Source organism: Papilio polytes, unplaced genomic scaffold (genome assembly GCF_000836215.1).
Source record: "Papilio polytes unplaced genomic scaffold, Ppol_1.0 DF824080.1, whole genome shotgun sequence".
NCBI classification, from domain to species: Eukaryota; Metazoa; Arthropoda; class Insecta; order Lepidoptera; family Papilionidae; genus Papilio; species Papilio polytes.
In genome coordinates this window covers 679,424-700,738 of record NW_013525124.1, presented here as the reverse complement: position 1 = coordinate 700,738, position 21,315 = coordinate 679,424, and the positions used below count along the sequence as shown (strand labels likewise).

Here is a 21,315-nt window from a genome sequence, read left to right as displayed (position 1 = left end):
TTTTTTCTTTACTTTCTGTAGCTATTGTGACATAAAATATGGCTTATATATAGGAGCCAATTTAGAAGGCCGATAAATATTAATACAGATGTATTCTTACTTATAACACTTACATTTAATTTTATACTTAAAAGTAAATTCTTAGATTTCTTAAACAAATGTTTTACAACGCTAAAGACAATGGTTAGGAAATTTGTCATCGACATAAAATAGCTTTCTCTCTTATCTACAATTGTTTTCTTTTAACAAATTTATTACACACGCGTACAAAATTAATTGAATACAACACAGATAATGAATAGCGTCCATTGAAACCGTTTAGAGATCATCTGATCATATCCAATTACATCTTAATTTGTGAGAATTTAATAGCATCTTACTCCATTGTAATAAGGTATACTTTCGTAGTGAACTAATTAAAGATATTTCGTTGAGATTTCAAGTCTCTTTGTAGTTTGAGTGGTGAATCTATCATTCGTTTGTTTCTGACAGAGTTGTTAATCTTGTAACTTACCGACTTGATTCTATTTACTGATTAAAGTTAAATTGCGTATAAAAATATTTAATTTTACAATTTCTTCGTCCATTTTCAATGTGAACTTCCATTATCTATACTAATATTATAAAGAAGAAAGATTTGTATATTTGGATTTTTGTATGTATTGAAATAACTCAAAAACTACTGGACGGATTACAAAAATTCTTTAACCATTAAAAAGCTACATTATCACTTAGTAATGTAGGCTATATTTTATACTAGCTTTCGCCCGCGACTCCGTTCGCATTTAAAAAAAGCGAATAGCCTATGTGTTCTTTCAGACTATCCTCTACATCTATACCAAATTTCATCGAAATCTGTTTAGCCGTTTAGGCTACAAACTCTAACAAACATCCATCCATCCATCCATCCATCCATCCATCCATCCATCCATCCATCCATCCATCCATCCATCTATCCATCCATCCTTCTTAACTTTCGCATTTATAATATTAGCAAGATAAGATTATTTTTTAGTTTTACACAGAGCAAGTCGCGAGTAACAGCTAGTATAGTATAAACAATTTCTTGCCATCTTAAGGATACATCCTTATTTACATTTTCAGTACAAGCGATAAATTTGGATAAATTAAACTTGTGCATAAGATAGGAAATGTGCCTCGCATAAAACGCTGTCGTTTCTGTTCACTTCGTGATGCCGCCGCGTGCGGTCGTGTCTTAATATCCATTGATAAGAGATTTCCCTTACAATAAAATAGAAATATCACTAAAGGTTACGAACTAAATCGTTAAATTAACAACATAAATCAGATATGTTATAACAAATGTTTAAAAACAATTAATACAACTGGTTTATAACATTTTTTTTTAAATTACACTGTACGAATATTTAAACACATATTTGAAATTGCTAGCCACTTCGTTTGTATGTAATTAAAAGTAATAAAAAATAGCCTTTGTTACTTACTGATAACGTAGCTTTTTAATGGTTAAAGAATTTGAAATCCGTTCAGTATTTTTTGAGTTATTTCAATACATACAACAATCCAAATACACAAGTCTTTATAATATTAGTATGGAAAAGAATAGGATACATAGGACAAATATAATTTAAAAATAGAATAGATAAAATACACTTGATGTACATATCTGTAAAGTTACAAGCAATGAGTTCTAGCATGCTTTAGTAAGCGTGAAATTAAACGACACAGTAAATGTAGAGTTTCACGTAGTGTCGCAGAATAGACTGCGTAATGCAAAGGTAATGATTGGTCTATAATTGATACTGCCTTATGAACTTAACTCTATTGTTAATTGACTGTTCACATTTATGGTTACACTAGCCTAGACCTCGTCCGCGTGGAATAAAAATAGAAACAAAAGTAAGTAGCTTTTTTTACAGTGGTATAGTCCGCCTTAACATCTTCGCACGAATGGGCTGGCTCGCCCGGTGCAATACCACGACCACACAGAAAACAGGCGTGAAGTGGAAGCAAGTCCGCGTTTCGTCTGATGAGTGTGGTGCCGGAGGCTTAATTTTAGTCCTTTTCCCTATCCACCCTTATCTTAAGAGGAAAGGATGGGCAGGAAAAGTGGATTTGACGGTGGAGGAGATGCATAGGAAGGGGAAATGTCCTCTTTATGTGCGTCACCTCCTCCGTCAATTAAGGTAGGCAGCGCATCTGCAACTGCGGATGTTTATAGGCAGTGGTCAGTTTCCATTTCGGTGGATTCAGGCGGCCGCTTGCTCGTTTGCCACCTTATGTTATAAAAAGAAATGTGTAATCTTACAGACTATCTATGACAAATTTCATCGAGATTCTTTCAGTTGTTTAAGCTCTCAACCACATTTATTCATACATCAAAACTTTCGCATTTACAATATTAGTTAGAGGTTGATCAAAAAACCTGATTTGGTGCTAAGTCACGAGTAAATTGTTTTGATATGTGATTAAATGTAGCGAGTGTGAGTGCAAATTACCGATAAAGATTGCCATACAAGGAGTTCCGACACTTAATTAAGAAATTTGTGACTTCTTAATACATGGTTTATAATATTACTAATGTTATAAATGTAAAAGTTTGGATGGATGTTTGTTAGTTTAGCCAAAATTGCTCAACGAATCTTAAATTTAACAGAGATGTAGAACATATGGTAGCCTGAAAGAACACATAGACTACTAAGTATTTTTTTTACGCGCGGACGCAATCGTGAGCGAAAGCTAGTCTAATATAATATAGAGGAAAGATTTGAATTTTTGTATGTGTTAGATTCTAATCTACTCGTCCGATTATAAAAAAAAAACACCATTAGAAAGGAAATTTATCTGTGGCGGGAAAATTATATTGGCTATCATTTTTATTATAATTTCAACGGACGAAGTCGCGAGCAACAGCTAGTACATATGGCAGGGGTTACAAAATGAACTCTTATTATTCCGGTGTTTTCAGTTAACTTTTAAGTTAAATATTTGTAAATCTAATCTGTTTGTCTTGACGTGCGGTAAAATCACGCAAAACTTAGTAGATTACCGGTAAAACAAGATGCTTATCGACTTTTACATCCTAACTTACATATAAATTTTACTATAGTAATAAAATTACTTGTAAACGAGTTTTATCTCGATAAAGATTCTGATTACACTCATGACTAAATTTACAACCCATTTATAATTGTAGATGATTTGCACGCGATTAATGTGTGAGATTTTATCGGGTCCGTGTATAGCTACCTTTACATCGTGAAAAGGATAATAAAGTTTTATTTCGTTAGCGCTGCTCATATTGCTTCCTGTTTATTAAGGCCAAATTAACTTGAATTGCGCGAAGTTCTTCGTCTCTGTGGTCGCTGAGTGGTCATTAGATAACCTCTAAACATCATCAAAAGAAACGAAATAAAACTTCATATACAGGCTTTCCATTATAATTTTATAATGCTAACTTTGGCTCGCGACTCTGTCCGAGTGAAATTAAATTTGGAAAGCCATCTTTTTTAAAATAGCCTACGAATAAAGTATTTTATTTACATACAATATATTATGTATGTATTTTATATAATTTCACACAAAAAAAATCAAATTGTTATACAACACTCCACTACGACACTAGTTAACTCTACATAATATTGTAACAAACCCGCGGACAAACCAATTATACTGTTTTTGCGGGGCCAGATATGTGTATATATTTAATTTGTGTTTTTGTAAAATTTCCAACAGAAAATAAACAAAAGTGAATAGTCTATGTGTTCTTCAGATTATGATATCTTTGCCTTTCATCAAGATCCGTTTAGACGTTAAAAGTACAAACTAACAAACATCCATTTATCTTAACTGTCGCATTTATATTAGTATGACTAGCTGTTCCCGTGCGACTTTATCCGCATGAAAATTTTATTTCATTGTTTACATTTATCAAATTGTCAATTACAAATGTCAAGATGACATGACACGGTTACAACCTTACTTCCTTGATGTTGGCAGCAACTTATGGTCTCTTTCTCACATTAGGGTTTTTATCCAAAATGTTTATCCCTAAGTTTAACGGCGTGAAAATATATAGTCCAAAGCGTGACGTAAGTCTAGGGCTTTTTATTCGAAAATATGCTGTGATTGCTGACATCTTAGGCAACAAAGAAGTGTGTGTTTACGCTTTATTATATTAGTATGATAAGGCATCAGGGAATGCCAAAAGATGCACAAATCCAGTGGGCAAAAGACTGATGATGAAAGTGTAAGTCGAAATAAACTTAGTAAGTATTTAATTACGTACAAAAGGAATTTGTTTCAGAATTCCTTATTGTTGTACGCGACGTGCAAATCAAACCACTTCGCGAACCTTCAACAACGAATGTTATTGACCTCAGCTAAAAAAACTACACGGAAGCCACTTCTGTTACAGAAGTTACGATTGTTAGTCTAACGGTCAGATAATCTCCTTCCTCTTTAAGCTCCGACGAAAAAAAACCCTAACAAAACGCGACGTCATAGAACATGACGCAATCCGCATTAAAATTGTTCTATTCAATTGAGTAGTATTATTTTAGCTATTTTTCTGCACAGACATTCGCAAGTCATCATATCTAATTTAAATAGATAACAAACTTATTACTTCAGCCAACAAACTTACTATTAGAAGACATCCCAAAGGATTAAGGTCTATTTTCCTGTGTACTGTCGTTAAATTTATTTTGTAATTTTGTGTTACAATAGGTTGAAGTTTGCAAAAAATATGTTCACAAAAAGTGATCTATTGACGATTAATCAATTGCTTTGATGTTCTGAAAGCCGTTAATCCAGTGCGGCAAATTTAATTGATACTTTGAGTATATATTTTATTGTTATTATTTGTAGTGATGGTTTCGAACTCCATACATGGTATACTGTTATACGAGATTAAAATCTATCGTAGCTGTTTCATATCGTGACATATATCAACTTAAATTACTGTGGACCAAATATGAATAAAATATAACATATTTATATACACATGTACATAGTTATATTCCCTTTTTTGTCATTCATAAACTTATTTTTCTCTTACATATTGTTTAACTTGTTACCGACAGCGCGGCAGCCAAACATAATTAACTTAGCTTTTTTTTTTATAACATAAGGTGGCAAACGAGCAAGCGGCCACCTGAAATCGCCAAAATGGCGAAGCGACCGCTGCCCATAGACATCCGCAATTGCAGATGCGTTGCCTACCCTTATCCGACGGAGGAGGAGACGCACATAAAGAGGATATTTCCCCTTCCTATGCATCTCCTCCACCGTCAAATCCACTTCCTCTTCCCAACCTCTCTTTATAAGAAAAGGGTGGTAAAGGGAAAGGGACTTAAATTAGGCCTCCGGCACCACACTCACATCAGACGAAACACGGAATTTCTTCCATTTCACGCCAGTCTTCTGTGTGGTCGTGGTATTACACCGGGCGTGCCGGCCCATTCGTGCTAAGATGTTAAAGCGGGCACTACCACTGTTGCTTAGCTTAACTTAGCTAACACATATTTATTCAAAACTTATTTACACAAATATATACAAAAACTCAAAACTATCTGGATCACATCTTGACTTCTTATTCTTCTTTTTCTATATATTTTCTTTAACCAACGATAAATGCCTTGGTGGCCAGTATGCAACCTCTTTGGCTGTATACATACTGCTTGTCAGCCAAAGAGGTTGTATTTTGCACTCAACGCATATTAGTTACAGTTAAATTTAATCATGAGTAACTTTTAAATAAATGCTATTACGCTGCCCTGAGTGTAGGTTTCTGTAATTTTGTGTACGGATACGGATAGTATACATGAATTACGGTGGCGACGATACAGGCATTGCCTAGTGTGGCCACTAGATTAACTCGAATGACCACAATTAGTAACTTAAGATAACTATATTTCATTTTCTATGATGTATAATTTTAAGTTATTGTCTAAAATTATTTGTTTATGTGTAATCTTTACTGTGTTATTAATAAATATTTTTCATTTTCATTTTTTCATTCTGTGAAGTACAGTCGAAGAATCTGGTTGTACATAAAGGTACAGGTCGCTTGAACGTTTTGTAAACATTGAGACACGCGGAACGATAACCTATAGAACGAAGCTTCATGTACGAAAATACATCGATCTTTATTAATATTCTGTCATTTGTTTAATTCATTGCTACCTAATTAGTTAATTGTATGAAAAAGCGGAGATTGGCGTTAAAACCTTATAGAAAATAAAGTCATATAGAAAACGAAGGCTTAGATTTAACAGTGGTAGAGCCCGCTTAAACATCTTCGCACGTATTGGCCAGCTCGCCCGGTGCAATACCACGACTACACAGAAAACAGGCGTGAAGTGGATGCAATTCCGTGTTTCGTCTGATGAGTGTGGTGCTGGAGGCCTAATTTTAGTCCCTTTCCCTTTCCACCCTTTTCTGAACAGAAAGGATGGGAAGGAAAAGTGGATTTGACGGTGGAGAAGACGCATAGGAAGGGGAAATGTCCTCTTTGTGTGCGTCTCCTCCGTCAATTAAGGGTAGGCAACGTTACTGCAATTGCGGATGTTTATGGGCAGCGGTTGCTTTCCATTTCGGTAGATTCAGGTGACCGTTTGCTCGTTTGCCACCTTATGCTATAAAAAAAATGCAGAAAAATTCTTAAAAGTATTACTTTTTTATTTTAAAATGTTAAAGAAAACCTGAGTAATATATTTCATTATTATATTCTCGTTTTTTAGTCATGCAAATGTTTTACTTTAAATGAGGCGGGCCTTAATCCCAAGGGCGGGCGGGCTTTTAGCACAGATATATTCAAATGTATTAATGTTACAGACTAACGTATTTTAACACGAAGCACTTAAATAATTTATTCTAACATTATATTTTACAACGTGTGTTAAGAGATTAGAAAATGAAATTAATATAGAAATTTTGTATTAATTTTTATTTACATTTATCATTTATATAAAACGCTTAAATTTTTTTGTAGTGTTATATTTCTGGATTATTCCCAACCGTCACCCAGCTCTTTCCCCACGTGATATTTAAAATTTTCAAACGTCCCACCTTTTAGTCCCACTATCACCAATAAGGTGACCAGATGGAATCGATATGGAATAATATAAGTTCTATCCGTGCCCTCATTGCAAAAGGTAGAACGGATAAAACTTTTTTCTCATCTGTTCTCCACGTGGGGACAGAGCGGGGTGATGGTTGGGAATAATCCATATTTCTACCAAAGAAGCTCAGATGAACTTCTTTAGTATAAAGGGGAGATTCCCTATCTTATCCTACTTCCGTGGGCGCACCGGGATTACGTCCTCCAATTAACTCTATCATCCGTCATCTGTCATCACTCCCTTCTTAATCATGTCACCTTTCGCGCAATCCATCCATCAGTTACTAAGTCTACCTCTACCGGTGTATCACACTCATAACTGACGTCCTTGTTAAATGCGATTCATCCCTCCACCAAAAAAGTTATTCACAAAATATTTTTGCATAGTATGTTGATATTAATTCAAATAACCGTGGGCACCTGATATATGTTTTTGTATGTAATGTAAATTGAGCGAAGGTTATAAGGTCGTCCACCGCGGTGATATAGCGGCTTTAACCACACTCATTACTTACTGTCTAAGAGCAATGATAAGTATGGAACGCACTTTTTTGGTTAAAAAGTACTTTGTGATAAAAACATTTTTAATATGTCTTTCTTGTATTTTTCTCTACCATGCATAGTTTAGTCTCTATAAACACTAGTTGATGCACGCGATTACGACCGCATGAAATTAAAATGTAATAAAAAATATAGCCAATGTAACTCACTGACAATAACTCAAAAAACTAATACCGGTCCAGTAGTTTTTGTGTTATTTCAATATATGCAAAAATACAAATTTTTCCACTTCATAATATAGATATAGATAACAATTAAATCACATTTACTGCTAACTTCTATTTTATCCGGTTATTTTATTAATTTAACAAGAATCCATCTCCATAGCGACATATCCATTATCACAATGAGCACCTAAGCACATCATGGACGTACGACGCGGTTACACGCCGTCAGCCACGGTTAATGTAATCATAATGTCAATATAACCAAGCAGACACATTTTTACGACTTTTTACATATGTACATACGTGTACGATGCATATACCTTTAAGATTTTTAAAAACATATATCCTCATAAAGGGATAAAGGTAAGAATGTGTATATGAAGTTTGAAAGTAATGCCAGTAGTCCGAGAAATTGAGAAACATAAGGTTAGCGTGTCATCGACATATACGACGATAGGATGGGGACAAACCAGAAAGTGTTAAGATTGTGGATGGCTACAATAGTAGAGGGACACTGAAGAAAGTATGGATTGTGTGAGAGGATATGCTTAAGGAAGTGGATTCAGATATGACGGCTGGTAGAAATGTATGGAAGAGCAGCTCATAATGACTCGTCTGAGTCAATGTCCCCATACAAACGCTCGCCTAGTGTTGTTTGGACTTTACATCTTTGGATTTCTTTTATGTGTGAGACCGTTATGATATTTTTTAGTCTATGAATTGCGGACTATCATTATTGATTTCATTCTTTATTGATATATAATTCGCACTCATTGTTTTATTTTTACAGTTCGCCATTGTGTCGAGTGAATTGAAAATAATCAGTTCATTTGAACTTTTCTTTGTATCAAAGCAAATGTCGACTACAACATAGCTTTTGATTTATGTATATTAAAAAATAATTACTTAATATTGTGCTATAACTTGAATAATACAAAATAAAAGATGTATTAAATTACATTTTTGATAAGTTTTTTTTATTATCTTACTTAAATTTATTGGAGTTGTTTTAACGGATTGTAATTTTTCCAACGTATTCAGCATTTTCATTTCATTTCATGAATAAATAACAATAAAATGAATTTTATTGTTATTGTCGTTTTAATTTAGTTTTTAAAACATAGACTAGCCTTTAATGTTATCAAAAACAGGATTTCAGACAATAATCGTAGAAGTCCCGTTCAAATATGGAAGACTAGCTGTCGACCACGACACCGTCCACGTTGATTTAAAAAAAAAAAACAAAATAAAGTAGCCTATTTGTTCTTCCAGACATCCATGTCAAATTTCATCGTGATCAGTTCAATAATAGCTATAAACTTTAACAACATTCCCATTTATAATTTTAGTAAGATGGGTATGGTTTATTATGGTCTGAATGAACGTTTTTGTAATCAAAGATGTGCTTAATAGAGCAATTTAATCGGCTGTCGGCGTGTCCCTGACTCCTATAATTACTGCATTATCTTCATGACCACACTTCCATTAAATTAATAGCATAAAGCCACACACACCTTTAGTACTGCAAAGTGTTAGCTGAACTGATAAGCTTTATACTCTATGCCATTGGACTTTTCAGTTAAACGTGTGGAATGAACACTGACATGTAGTGAGCTTTACTACTTAAGTGCTCGTTTAAGTTAAATAGTCGTTTAGCTTAGACCTTTCTAAGCTAGTCATACTATATCTTATGTCTTACAGATATTAGAAATGCGAAAGTTTAGATGAATGGATAATTGTTTGTTAGAGTTTGTAGCCTAAACTGCTGAAAATATCTGCATGAAATTTGGTGTTGATGTAGAGGATAGTCTGGAAGAACACATAGGCTACTTACTTTGTATTTTTTATTCCATGAATACGGAGTCGCAGGCGACAGCTAGTCTTCTATAAGAAAATCTGTCACTGCATACAAATTATTCGTTGGTTTTTTATAAAGTGAAAAAAGTTTCCATTCCCATACCTTCAATTAATCTGTTTAATAATTTCAAATCTCTCCAAACCCCGACTTATTTTACGATGCGAAAAGACAGAAATCAGAAACAGTAACCAGTGTTTACTTTACAAATTACACCGCGAAACGGAATAATCGTAAGGAAAATCTACAGTTATATAAGAGAGTCGTAACATTATTGTCCGTACAAAAGAATTGCGGAACATCTTAACACAATGGCTGGAAGTTTTCAGATTCAGTAACAAATGCACTTCATTCCGACTATCATTTTAATGTAACGTAATTCGCATTCTGATGAGTGGATGCATTTATTTTCATTGTAATAAGTGACATTTATATGATACTAGCTTTCGCACGCGTCTCCATCCGCGTGGAATTAAAAAAACAAAAGTAAGTAGCCTAAGTGTTCCTCCAGACTGATTTCTACATCTGTACCATATTTCTTCGAAATTGATTCAGCCGTTTAGGTTACAAACTCTAACACACATCCATCTATCCATCCATCTAAACTTTCGCATTTATAATATTAGTAAGAAGTAAGATATACTTACATTTCATTACTTACAAAAGCTGTTACGACTGTTCTTAAGCGTTTTCCGTTAATTTAATTAGCAGAAAGGTCTGTAAATTTCGTTGCGGTGGAAACCATAACCGCAGCGTTTTTCACCAACTCATCTCAGTACTCAACAAAGTAATTTTATATAAATTCTACTAATGCCTTAGCTTTCAAGCAAAATGTGGTTAAACGAGACTGTATTTTATAGAAATTTAACTAAGGTCATGTTATATATACTCCTTGAAGAAAGAGTAACCGATTTAGTTTATTTAAAACCCATTGGTCGCATCATAAACAGCAAAGATAAAATAAATACTAAAAACCCTGCAGGTAACTTAAACTTAAGCTGTAAACGTGTCAGGAAATTCCTTATAATATTTAATCTCTCTCAAACGCTAAAGTTTGCAATGAAAAGCTTTTACTAAAAGCTCTCTTAGTAGTTAATGAGCTTACGTCTGCGACTACTTGAACAGCGTCAAGAAACATTCTAATTAAATTGTCCGACTCTTGACAGTTAAGCGATGATTTGCTCGCACCGTTAGTAATGACGCTACCTGACTACAGTTCCGGGTTCATCTCCCACTTCCGGGTTCATTTCCGCGGATATTCCGCTGAGATACATTTTAAAACAATGGAATAATCTCTGTTACATCTAAACACGCGGAATATTTAACACACTATGGTTCTATTTAATTAAACACTAGCTTTCGCCCGCGACACCGTACGTGAACAATAAAAAAAAAGGAAGGAGCCTATGTGTTCTTCTAGACTATCCGACAAGTAAGCGAAATTTTATAGAGATCCGTCCAGCAGTTTAGCCTACAAACTGTAACAATCATCCGCATAAACTTTCGCATTTTATAATATTTTATGATTCGGTTTAATGTTGTTTTTGCTTTGATTATTTGTATTAAGCAACAAGCACAGATTTTTTCTCTCTCTATTTGCTTATATTACGTAAGCTATTGTCCGCATCACAATACTAATTCAAAAATAACATGTTTTTTAGGGCATAAAGCATTTTGCTTTGACCTTAATAAGAGACATTTCGTTGTTCTTCTCGTTTGGGTTTCGTTTTCTTTGTTACAAAAGACGATGTTATTTTCGTTTTGTAACTGTTTGTCTTTGTTGTTTGTTGCGTCATGGGTCATACATTTGAACAATGCTGACATTTTTATACACACAATTTTTAAAGCATACTGAAATATATGCTTCTATACTTTTTCACAAAATAAAGCGTAAAATCAAACTACTTCGGGGCGTTGGATGTCAGCAATCACATCATGTTTTTGTATAATTCTTTCTTTAATAAAAAAACGCTACACTGACGTCATGGTTTAGGCTATATATTTTCACACTATTAAACTTAGGAGGTAAATATTTTGGATTGGCGGATGAAGCCGCACGGGAACAGCTAGTGTGATATAAATGGAATCGCTTTGGTTTTTGGTTAAAGGTCCAAGACGTACTTTCCAATTAAACATTTCCATGTAAAATATGAATAAAGTCACTTATCTTATAGATGTAGCAATGGATAATGTAAGTTTTAATTACTTGATCCATTACTGTTTGTGATATAAGGAACACTTAACGTTACTTTACAAAAGAAGCAATGGACATCATGAGAGGAAGATGATTAGTATTCGAGTATCGTAACATTCGTAAGTGGTTTGAAAGGGAACGTCTTGGCACGGGGATTGAGCCCCTTACATAAGCTTCATTCATAAATCACGAAGAATAAGAAAATGCGATAAGGTTATTTGAAAAAGTATCATATTATTTGAGTAGGAATAAGGAAAATTCTAATGATAGCTGATTGAAGAAATTAATTAATACATAAATAGTTGTTGAATATTTTAAAGAATTTTATACAAAAAACCAAATAGAAAATTATTATCGTGTCACACTCGCCATATGACTGAAAAAAATTGAAAATTTTGCTTCTTTGCTATTTTACAATTGTTTATTTTGTCTCGTGTGAAGACGTAATTTAGACTATTGTTAAACTGAGTGCATGTTGGAATGAATACTGTAATTAAGGGAATCTCGGTCATTAAAAGTAAAAGCCGATATGTTCTCACTATTGGGCGATGATATCTGACGCCCTTACGATTATTTTAAATACGCCATCTTTTTTCTTGTTTCGACGTTCCATTGTTTTAATTGCATTTTAATGAGGTTGGCATTTGTTTTTAAATCTTCTATTCTTTTGAATTTCTTAATTACTTTTTACGTAATTCTTTAATATTCCTTTTAACGCATTTCTTCTTGGGTATCCTACTAATATTATAAATGCGAATGTTTAGATGTATGTTTGTAAGTATCTTCGTAACAACTAAATGGATCTTGTTTAAATTTACCATAAATGTAGATCATAGTCTGGAAAACATAGGCCACTAATTAAGGTTTTTTTTAATCCTCGAGGACAGTCACTGGCGATAGTTAGTTGTATATTTCTTTCATAATGTTGTCTTATAAAATTTTCCTTACAAAACACTTCTATTTTACGACCGTATTTCCTTGTCATCGCGTTGTAGGAAACCTTCTATTTCCCATTCGGGAGGTACACTGAAAGCCTTCACAACGGATGTGAATTTAATTATTCAGGAGATTGTACTACAGTAGGCCGGTTTCTTGCTGAAAATAGTTCTATACAAAAGGGTAAAGAATTTCATCAATATATCTTCCTTATATATTGACACATTTCATTAAACAGAATGTCCTGGAAAGACGTGTACAATAGACTAGCACAGATTACTTTGTCGAAAATATAACAAGTAATACAACTGAAAGGTCTGTCTGCAATAATGGACAGAGGAGGGAATATACCAGCTGAAAATCAGCGCAGGAATAGCTTAGTCCGTCCTGCATACGCTGAGCTGACTATCTTTTGCCATGATTGTGTTTTCTTTAGATTAAGTCCTTTTAATTTATTACTTTTTTGTGACAGTAAATACTCGTTCATTCATTCTCATTCATTCATTCATATATGTACATACAGAAAGACAATTTCCTATACGTTTTACGTCGTCTGGCAATCGTGTTTCTTTTTCCCTTTGTTTCCTTAAATAGAAAGGGTAAGCAGACTGGATTTCAGCCTATTTCTATTTGTATTTAATGTATCATTTGCTTTAATATCCCTAGAGTATAATATGGAGAAATTTCATCGAGAAATAATATCCAATAACGATAAATCGTTTGAAATACGACCCTCGTATCTGGCTACTAGTTTATAGAAAGCCTACTTCAATTTTCTATAAGTTGCAACCGCTTTTACACAAGATCTGGTAGTTTGTTTGTTTGTATAATTTAATTTTACTGATATCGATCTATATCCATGTGAATTTCTAAACTTTTTTAATTGATTCACCTTTGTTACTAAATGGAAAGTAAAATATATAACTTCTAATAAATCTATACTAAAACTAAATATACCGGCAGGATGTTTCTCATTTTTTCAATAAATAGACTACAAAGTAATTCTGAGTACTTTACAACAAATGTATGAAAACACAAAACCCCCTCAAGCACTTTAACGTATTTAAGCCTGTTTTAATTGGCACAAACTTCTCTCATTAGTAGGAAATTCTAAGTGGAAGTAGGTTAAGCCATTTTTAACGAGATTGTAAAGTCCAGAGCCTCAAATAAAAGCAGTTCTCTTGTTTCCGGCTCCGTTTTAAAAATGACGTGAAAAATGTGACCGCAGCATTTTCAATTTATTAGACAATCCTCTACATCTATGGCAAATTTCATCAAAATCTGTTCAGTAGTATAGGCTACAAACTCTAACGAAAATCCATATATTCATCCATCTAAGATATAATTATTTCCTACGCGTAATAGTCGCTAAGTTACAGTTGTATAGAGCACTAAAAAAGAAATGTGTGCTAAATATTAAATAACCCAAAAGCAATGCGAAATGCGAACGTTGCGTGTCGCTGCGGACCACAGCCAACATTTTTCATCTATCTAATGGCTAAGATACATCAAACACTATAAGTCGTAACTGCAAATAATTGCCAAGCGGAATACAACTATGACTCGTAGAAGTTAAGGGTCATTTTAAGTTGTTCTATGTCTTGAGATGTGATTTTATTAAATGTTACGTTAGCAGTCCGCAAGGAATTTGGCAATAGATTGGGATATATCGAAGGATTCCCTGACCTCAGTTTATTAGGTGCGAATTACGACTGGTATATAAGAATGAATTTACGTTCTCGTCCTTCGTATTTCAGCGTACGCAGTAATCTGCATTAATTACAGAATTAGAAGCCACTTTTAGTCAATTAAGTAAACTAAATCTATTTACATGAAGATTTGAAAATATTGTTCTTTTAATATTTTTTATCAACTAACAATTGAATTACTTTTTTGTTTATTCTCATTTCTTTGTTTAATTTTAATGAACAATTGCCTTCTATATTTTATTGATACAACTACCGCAATCTGTAATTTGTTTATATAAATTAATTTACATTTTACAATTACGAAAACAGATGGCAGTATTTTATGTGTCGAAAAACTTAATTCAACGCCATCTATTTAGAATACTATGACACTAAATTTATGAATTTTGTTTACAGGTTACCAGATGTCGCGCAAGTCGTGTGCGGTAGGCGGGGCGCGGGGCGCATGTATGTGGGTGCAGGAATGCAATCGAGTCGGTGGCATACACGCCGGAGTTTGTGTCGATGGTTTCATGTTCGGCTCCTGCTGTCGATTACCGGACAAACCTATTCTTATCGAAGGTATCAAATTAAAAATAATTAACATTTACTTGAATATCACGCCATCTGTTTTTTGCTAATGACAACATATTTTTTCCAGAAACACAAAATCCTACAACAATCACCGACCGGCCGTATATAGCGTCATCGAGCGCCGTCACCACGCAACCGCCGGAGACAACACAAGCGCCGCCGCGGCCGACGTCACAAACACAGCGGCCGTCGTTTATGACTAAGCCAATAGATGGCGCGCCTTCATATAATTACAGACCGCCAGAAATTAATTTACCCTCATTAAGCATAGAATCAAGTAGCGAACAAAATAGTGATATAGTTAATAAAATACCATATAACAATGTAAATAAGTATCAAAATGTAAATAGGCCAAGCGGCGAAATGGAAACTAGTCCTCATAACAAAATTTCGTCTAGTCTTAGCTTACTGGCCGGCGCACGGCCCATGGCGGTGTCGGAGCAGCATCCAGACAACAGTATTAGTGCAGGTAAGCCAATATCGCCCGTAATCCAAAGGAATAGAAGTGAAGTAATGTAAAGATTTAATTCTTCTATACTAATATTGTAAACAGGGAAGATTTGTATTTTTGTATGTATTAAAATAACTCAAAAACTACTAGGACGATTAAAAAAATTCTTTCACCGCTAAAAAAGTAATTTATTTGTGAGTTACATAGTCTACATTTTACGCGGACGAAGTCGCGAGCAAAAGCTAGTAGTTAATAAATAAATGAAATAAACCTTTATTGCTGTTCTTAAAGTAAAACATTGTTTTGAATTTACTATTGTGTACTAGTACATAATTTAAAAATGAAAATAGAAAACTACTTTCTTTGATAATTAAACCAAAGATTTCTACTTATGGTATAATAAATCTGAGTAATCTATAACTATTCCAGCGCATTTGATGTCCCGACCTAACAACGCGAACACACAGTGGCAGGCGACGACGGAGCCGACATTTGTGACCAAAACACGACCCGGCAGCTGGGAGAAGCCGGGCAAACCTAAGCCGACCAAGAAATTTACCACGACCACGGCTAAACCACATAAAACTCACAAGCCTAAAGACCCTGCGATAAACGTCATAAAAAATGAAGATATCACCCCTCCTATACAAACTACAGCAGCTACTGGTAGCGTAGGTCAGTCTTGTACGAATATAATATTATAAATACGGAAGTTTAGATGGATGTTCGTTAGAGTGTAGCCTAAACTGCTGAACGGATCTCGATGAAATTTGGTATATATGTAGAGGATAATCTGGAAGAATACATAGGCTACTCATTTTTTTATTTATTCCGCGTAAACGGAGCCGCGGACGAAAGCTAGTAGTAAATATTTTTTTAATTACAATTCGAATTCAAGTGTGAATGAAGTTACTCGATGTGTATTTTTCTACAGTTTTTTTAACTTTTATTGTGTGAAATTGCAATATCTTTTCAATTTTCTTGTAGAATAAATCTACACAAAATCAGTACAAGAATAATCAAAAGTAATGTAAGACGCATTGAGTGTTGAATTTATTTCAATGAGAAATAAACATCAGTCAAATTTATTCAATGCAATAATATAGCTGAATGCGATTTCGTTTTCCACTCAGCCATAAATAAAGATTACCATTTTCCGTAGAAGATTTCACTGTGTTTATCAATCGAGAAAAATGTTCGACATTTTGATATTTTTATAACAAAAGGTCATATTACTGAAAGTTTTCCCCAAAATCATTTCTTATTACATTTATTTCGGGCACGGAATTGACGGTTTGTCAAATCCCTTCTGATTCGTGCCATTTCCCGCCAACGCTCTTAGTGGCCTTTCGATGGCTTCGCTGAAAATACTTTTAACATAGCGGGAAAATATTTACTTTCTTAAAAGGTAGCTTGAACAAATATTATACTCTAATAAATTACATTTTAGTTGTTATTAATCTTAGCTGTTCCCGTGAGGGCTTCTTCCGCATGAATCCGAATTTCTCACATGCTATTTTTGTTCAAATTCACATCCTTAATTAAATAGCGTGAAAATATATAGTCTATAGTGTGATGTAAGTGTAGGGCATTTTATTAAAAAAATAATTATCAAAAATATGCTGTGATTGCTGACTTACATATCAAATATGTCTGTCATTTTCACAAGCTCAATATATGTCCCACGTGAGGGGCTCGGAGCCTATCCTAAGTAAGAGGTGACTAGGCCATAGTCAACCACGCTGGCCCACCGCGGGTTGATTGACTTCATATATCTTTGAATTTATTCGTCGATATGTGTAGGTTGCATACACATTACACAAGTATGTGTGTGTTTGCGCTCTATATTAGTATAGATTTAATGACGTGCTAGCATCGACATCGAATAGATTCACTTTATAACTTCGATTGTCACTGAACCTTTGATTTCACAGATATACCTATGGGGATGAGTGATGATTCGACTAATATTCTTCCCGAAACATCTACTACTAGTTCACAATTTCTGTATTCCAGAGTGTGGTGTTACGGCCATGTGGCCGCGTCCGGAGACGCGCATCATGGGCGGCCAGGACTCCAGCTTTGGACGGTGGCCATGGCAAGTCTCTGTTAGACGAAATTCCTTCTTCGGCTTTTCATCCACCCACCGATGCGGAGGCGCCATCATCAACGAAGGCTGGATAGCCACTGCGGGGCACTGCGTTGACGAGTATGTAAAACTTTACTATACATAATAACAAAAAAGATTAAAAAACAATAGAAGTCAGACAAAAGAATGTTGTAAAGATATAAATTTAATAATATACCTGTCGCCAAAACAATGTTCCTAAAGTATACAAACAAATACAAAACAGCAATTTATTTATATTATAGCTAAAGTTCGCATACGTATCTGAATTTCGTGGCGTTCGCGCGAACGCATTTTGGTTGTATTTCAAATTTTTAATCTCTGTAATGTATCTCCGAGGCTCATTCCAGTTTCGTTGGCAATACCAAAACACTATTAGATTTAAGATAAATACGCTCCAAGTTGTTTATCTTACCTTTATTGTCGATAAAATTGTTAGTGACCGCCATTCGCTTTGTTTTAATGTTTTCAAATAAATTTCATTGCTCTCGATGCAGTAAATTGTTTGCCCTTAAAATTACGACTATAACAAAACGTAAGATAAAGATAAAAGATATTAAAATGTTATTCTAATTAAATAATAATTTTAATATTCTTTATTTCTAAACAATTTATTCATATCTTTTAACTGTTCTTTATCTACCAACAAAACACGAATTTTGTTTGGATAGTTGTTACTAACAAGTTGTTAATGATGTTTTTCTTTCCTGAATGGTGACATGTTATTGAATGTCATTCTCATCTTAACACTAAACGTGCCCACACCTTAACTAAACCATCACACCACTGTCTAGTCGCGTTCTGATTCCTATATGGATGTGCGCACACTACTCGATTTTTAGTTGTGCAACTAAACAGTTGAATTGGCTGCGAAACAATCGACAATCGCCACAGTTATGCGATAGTTTAATCAAAGGTGTGCTCGGTCCGCTCTAAAGCACTTCTTTGTTAATTATTCATTTGTTTCTCAGCTTGCTGACGTCACAGATAAGGATACGTGTCGGTGAATACGACTTCTCGTCGGTATCAGAGCAGTATCCATTCGTGGAGCGCGGTGTCGCGAGGAAGGCGGTACACCCGAAGTACAATTTCTTCACTTATGAATACGATTTGGCGCTGGTGAAGTTGGACTCACCTGTGCAGTTTGCGCCACATATATCGCCTATTTGTCTGCCCGCGACTGATGACTTGTTGGTTGGTGAGAACGCGACTGTCACTGGATGGGGACGACTGTCTGAAGGCGGTGTGCTACCTTCAGTTTTACAAGAGGTACACTAATACATTGAGATCTGTACACAAATATTCTCATTTTCTTTGGAAAATATATAAACCTCACAAAAACATGTTACTCAAAATTTATGTTTATTGGGTAATTGACTTCGAACTTCTTTTTCTATATTATAAGGTGGCAATTTTTTTATTAATTCACTTATATTGCTATTAATCAATCTCACTAAGTTTTAGGCTTGTGCTAAGATATGGTTCACGACAATAGTCGAATGACGAGATTCAAGCCCTCGACCGCAAGATCGGTAGTCCGTACCCCAAACCATTACACTATTGGTTTACACAGGAGATTTGTGACGAGAGAAAAATACGTTCTATCTTTTATTTTCATTATGTTGTGACGCGAGTTGAACTAAGTCGTATTCTTCTCGCAAAAATAATGTTTATAATAAATACTCCAAAAACATAAACTTTGAGTTAATTCTATTTATTAATAAAGGTGCGAAATGTTCTTACCAAATGTTGGATACTATATTGGTATGTATTGCAGGTACAAGTTCCGATAGTATCGAACGAGCGCTGCAAGTCGATGTTCCTGCGCGCGGGACGACACGAGTTCATCCCGGACATATTCCTGTGCGCGGGACACGAGAGAGGGGGACACGACTCGTGTCAGGGGGACTCCGGGGGACCGCTACAAGTAAGTTGCATATTTTGAATGTGAATAAACTGCCTATCTTTAGACGTTAAATGATCAACAATGTTTCTAAACAAGGCATTTATTGACAATAATTTCATTTAGTTACGGGGGTGTTAGATATATCTATGTGGATATTCTGATCATCATCATCATCACCAGCTCACTATATGTCCCCACTGAGGGGCTCGGAGCCTACCCTAAGTAAGGAGTGACTAGGCCATAGTCAACCACGCTGGCAAAGTGTGGGTTGTTTGACATCACACATATCTTTGAATTTCTTCGCTGATATGTGTACCGTAAAAACGTCGGGTAAATTATGTTCATATGAAATTTCGAAAAATCGAAAATCACATTGGTACAGCGGGATTCGAACCCAAGACCTGTAGATTACAATTCAAGTGCTTAAACCACTGAGCCACCGACGCTCTCGGTGATCATAGGTTCTTAAATTAAAGAGACTATAGTATTATCTGCATTCATTAAAAACTATATTAGAACAAAATGTAGGAAGGTTTTAAACATAAATCTGAATAACGATTTCATTTAAACACTTCCAATATGTTCAGTTTATTAGCCGTTAGAACATCTTCAGTAAAATTAGATGTAACATATGAATTGCACACTTTCAGACCTCTTGCCTAGTCTTATCATTTGAATATTGAATTTGGCGACAAGCCACAAACATTAAGCCACGTTACCAGCGTCACCTATTATACCGTAAGTGCTGAGAGCCGCCAAACGACGCCGTTCATACATGAGCAGTGATACGTGACGTGGAATTTTAGTTCCCTAGTTAATTTTACTGTTAGATGAAGTCATTTCGTTTGGTGAGATCAAGACGAAAGCAAATCGGCCCTAGTATGACCAGGAATCAACCTCTTTTAGATGGATAAAGAATGCTTATTTATTTATTTAAACTAAAAAGAGTTCAAAGTTTTATTTCTTAAATCAGTATAATTAAATCTTTCAATGTGATTTGTATTTTACTTTTAAATTTTAATGTTAAATTGAAAATTGAGAACAGCGCCATCTAGTTTAAATCATCCATTTGTTTTTATCTTTCAGGTCAAAGGGAAGGATCAAAGATATTTCCTAGCTGGCATAATAAGTTGGGGTATCGGCTGTGGGGAAGCAAATCTACCCGGAGTCTGCACTAGGATATCTAAATTCGTACCGTGGATATTACAGACAGTGAGCTCGTAGTGTTAAACAGTGATGAACATATGTTTATATATATTTAATGGACGAAACGATCGAACTAACGAAACAGTGCAAGTTACCTTCAAAAATGTTGATAAACTCAACGTTTTCTGAGGCGTTTTATTAGGAACAGTCTTAGGGTTGCCAACTTGACGAAAACGATGTCTACACATTCCTTAAATGACTTCTTTTGATGCCAAATCTGTAGCTGGATTGATTATTACCAGAATAATTCTGTTAAACTCAAAAAGGTGGCAGCCCTAAACAGTCTACCAAGAAGCTATGCAGGACTTGTTTTGCAATTCTGCATTTCAAGCTTCTATACGGTTTAATAATCAGGCTTGGACCTATAATAAACGCCCTTACAATCCCAGCTTATTTTCAACACATGCTTAGTTTTAAGAAATACACATATTTTACGGCTTTTGTAAATATTTTTGTATACTAATTACCTTTTTTGTAAATGTAATTTTTGTAATTATAAATACAAAACAGGTAAATAAAACAAA

At 34.6% G+C, this 21,315-nt stretch overlaps 1 protein-coding gene across 2 annotated transcripts in view; it reads left to right on the top strand.

Moving 5' to 3' along the window:
- LOC106100047 (serine proteinase stubble-like) overlaps nt 1-21,248 on the top strand; it is a 79,266-nt gene extending 58,018 nt beyond the window's left edge. For both annotated transcript variants that reach the window (XM_013278782.1, XM_013278781.1), the window contains exons 4-10: nt 14,924-15,088; nt 15,168-15,569; nt 15,981-16,226; nt 17,568-17,760; nt 18,651-18,948; nt 19,457-19,606; nt 20,672-21,248. In XM_013278782.1, coding sequence (XP_013134236.1) covers nt 14,924-15,088; nt 15,168-15,569; nt 15,981-16,226; nt 17,568-17,760; nt 18,651-18,948; nt 19,457-19,606; nt 20,672-20,809 — 1,592 coding nt within the window. In that variant the 3' untranslated portion in view covers nt 20,810-21,248. The remainder of the gene's footprint in view (nt 1-14,923; nt 15,089-15,167; nt 15,570-15,980; nt 16,227-17,567; nt 17,761-18,650; nt 18,949-19,456; nt 19,607-20,671) is intronic.
- Nucleotides 21,249-21,315: the final 67 nt, after the last annotated feature.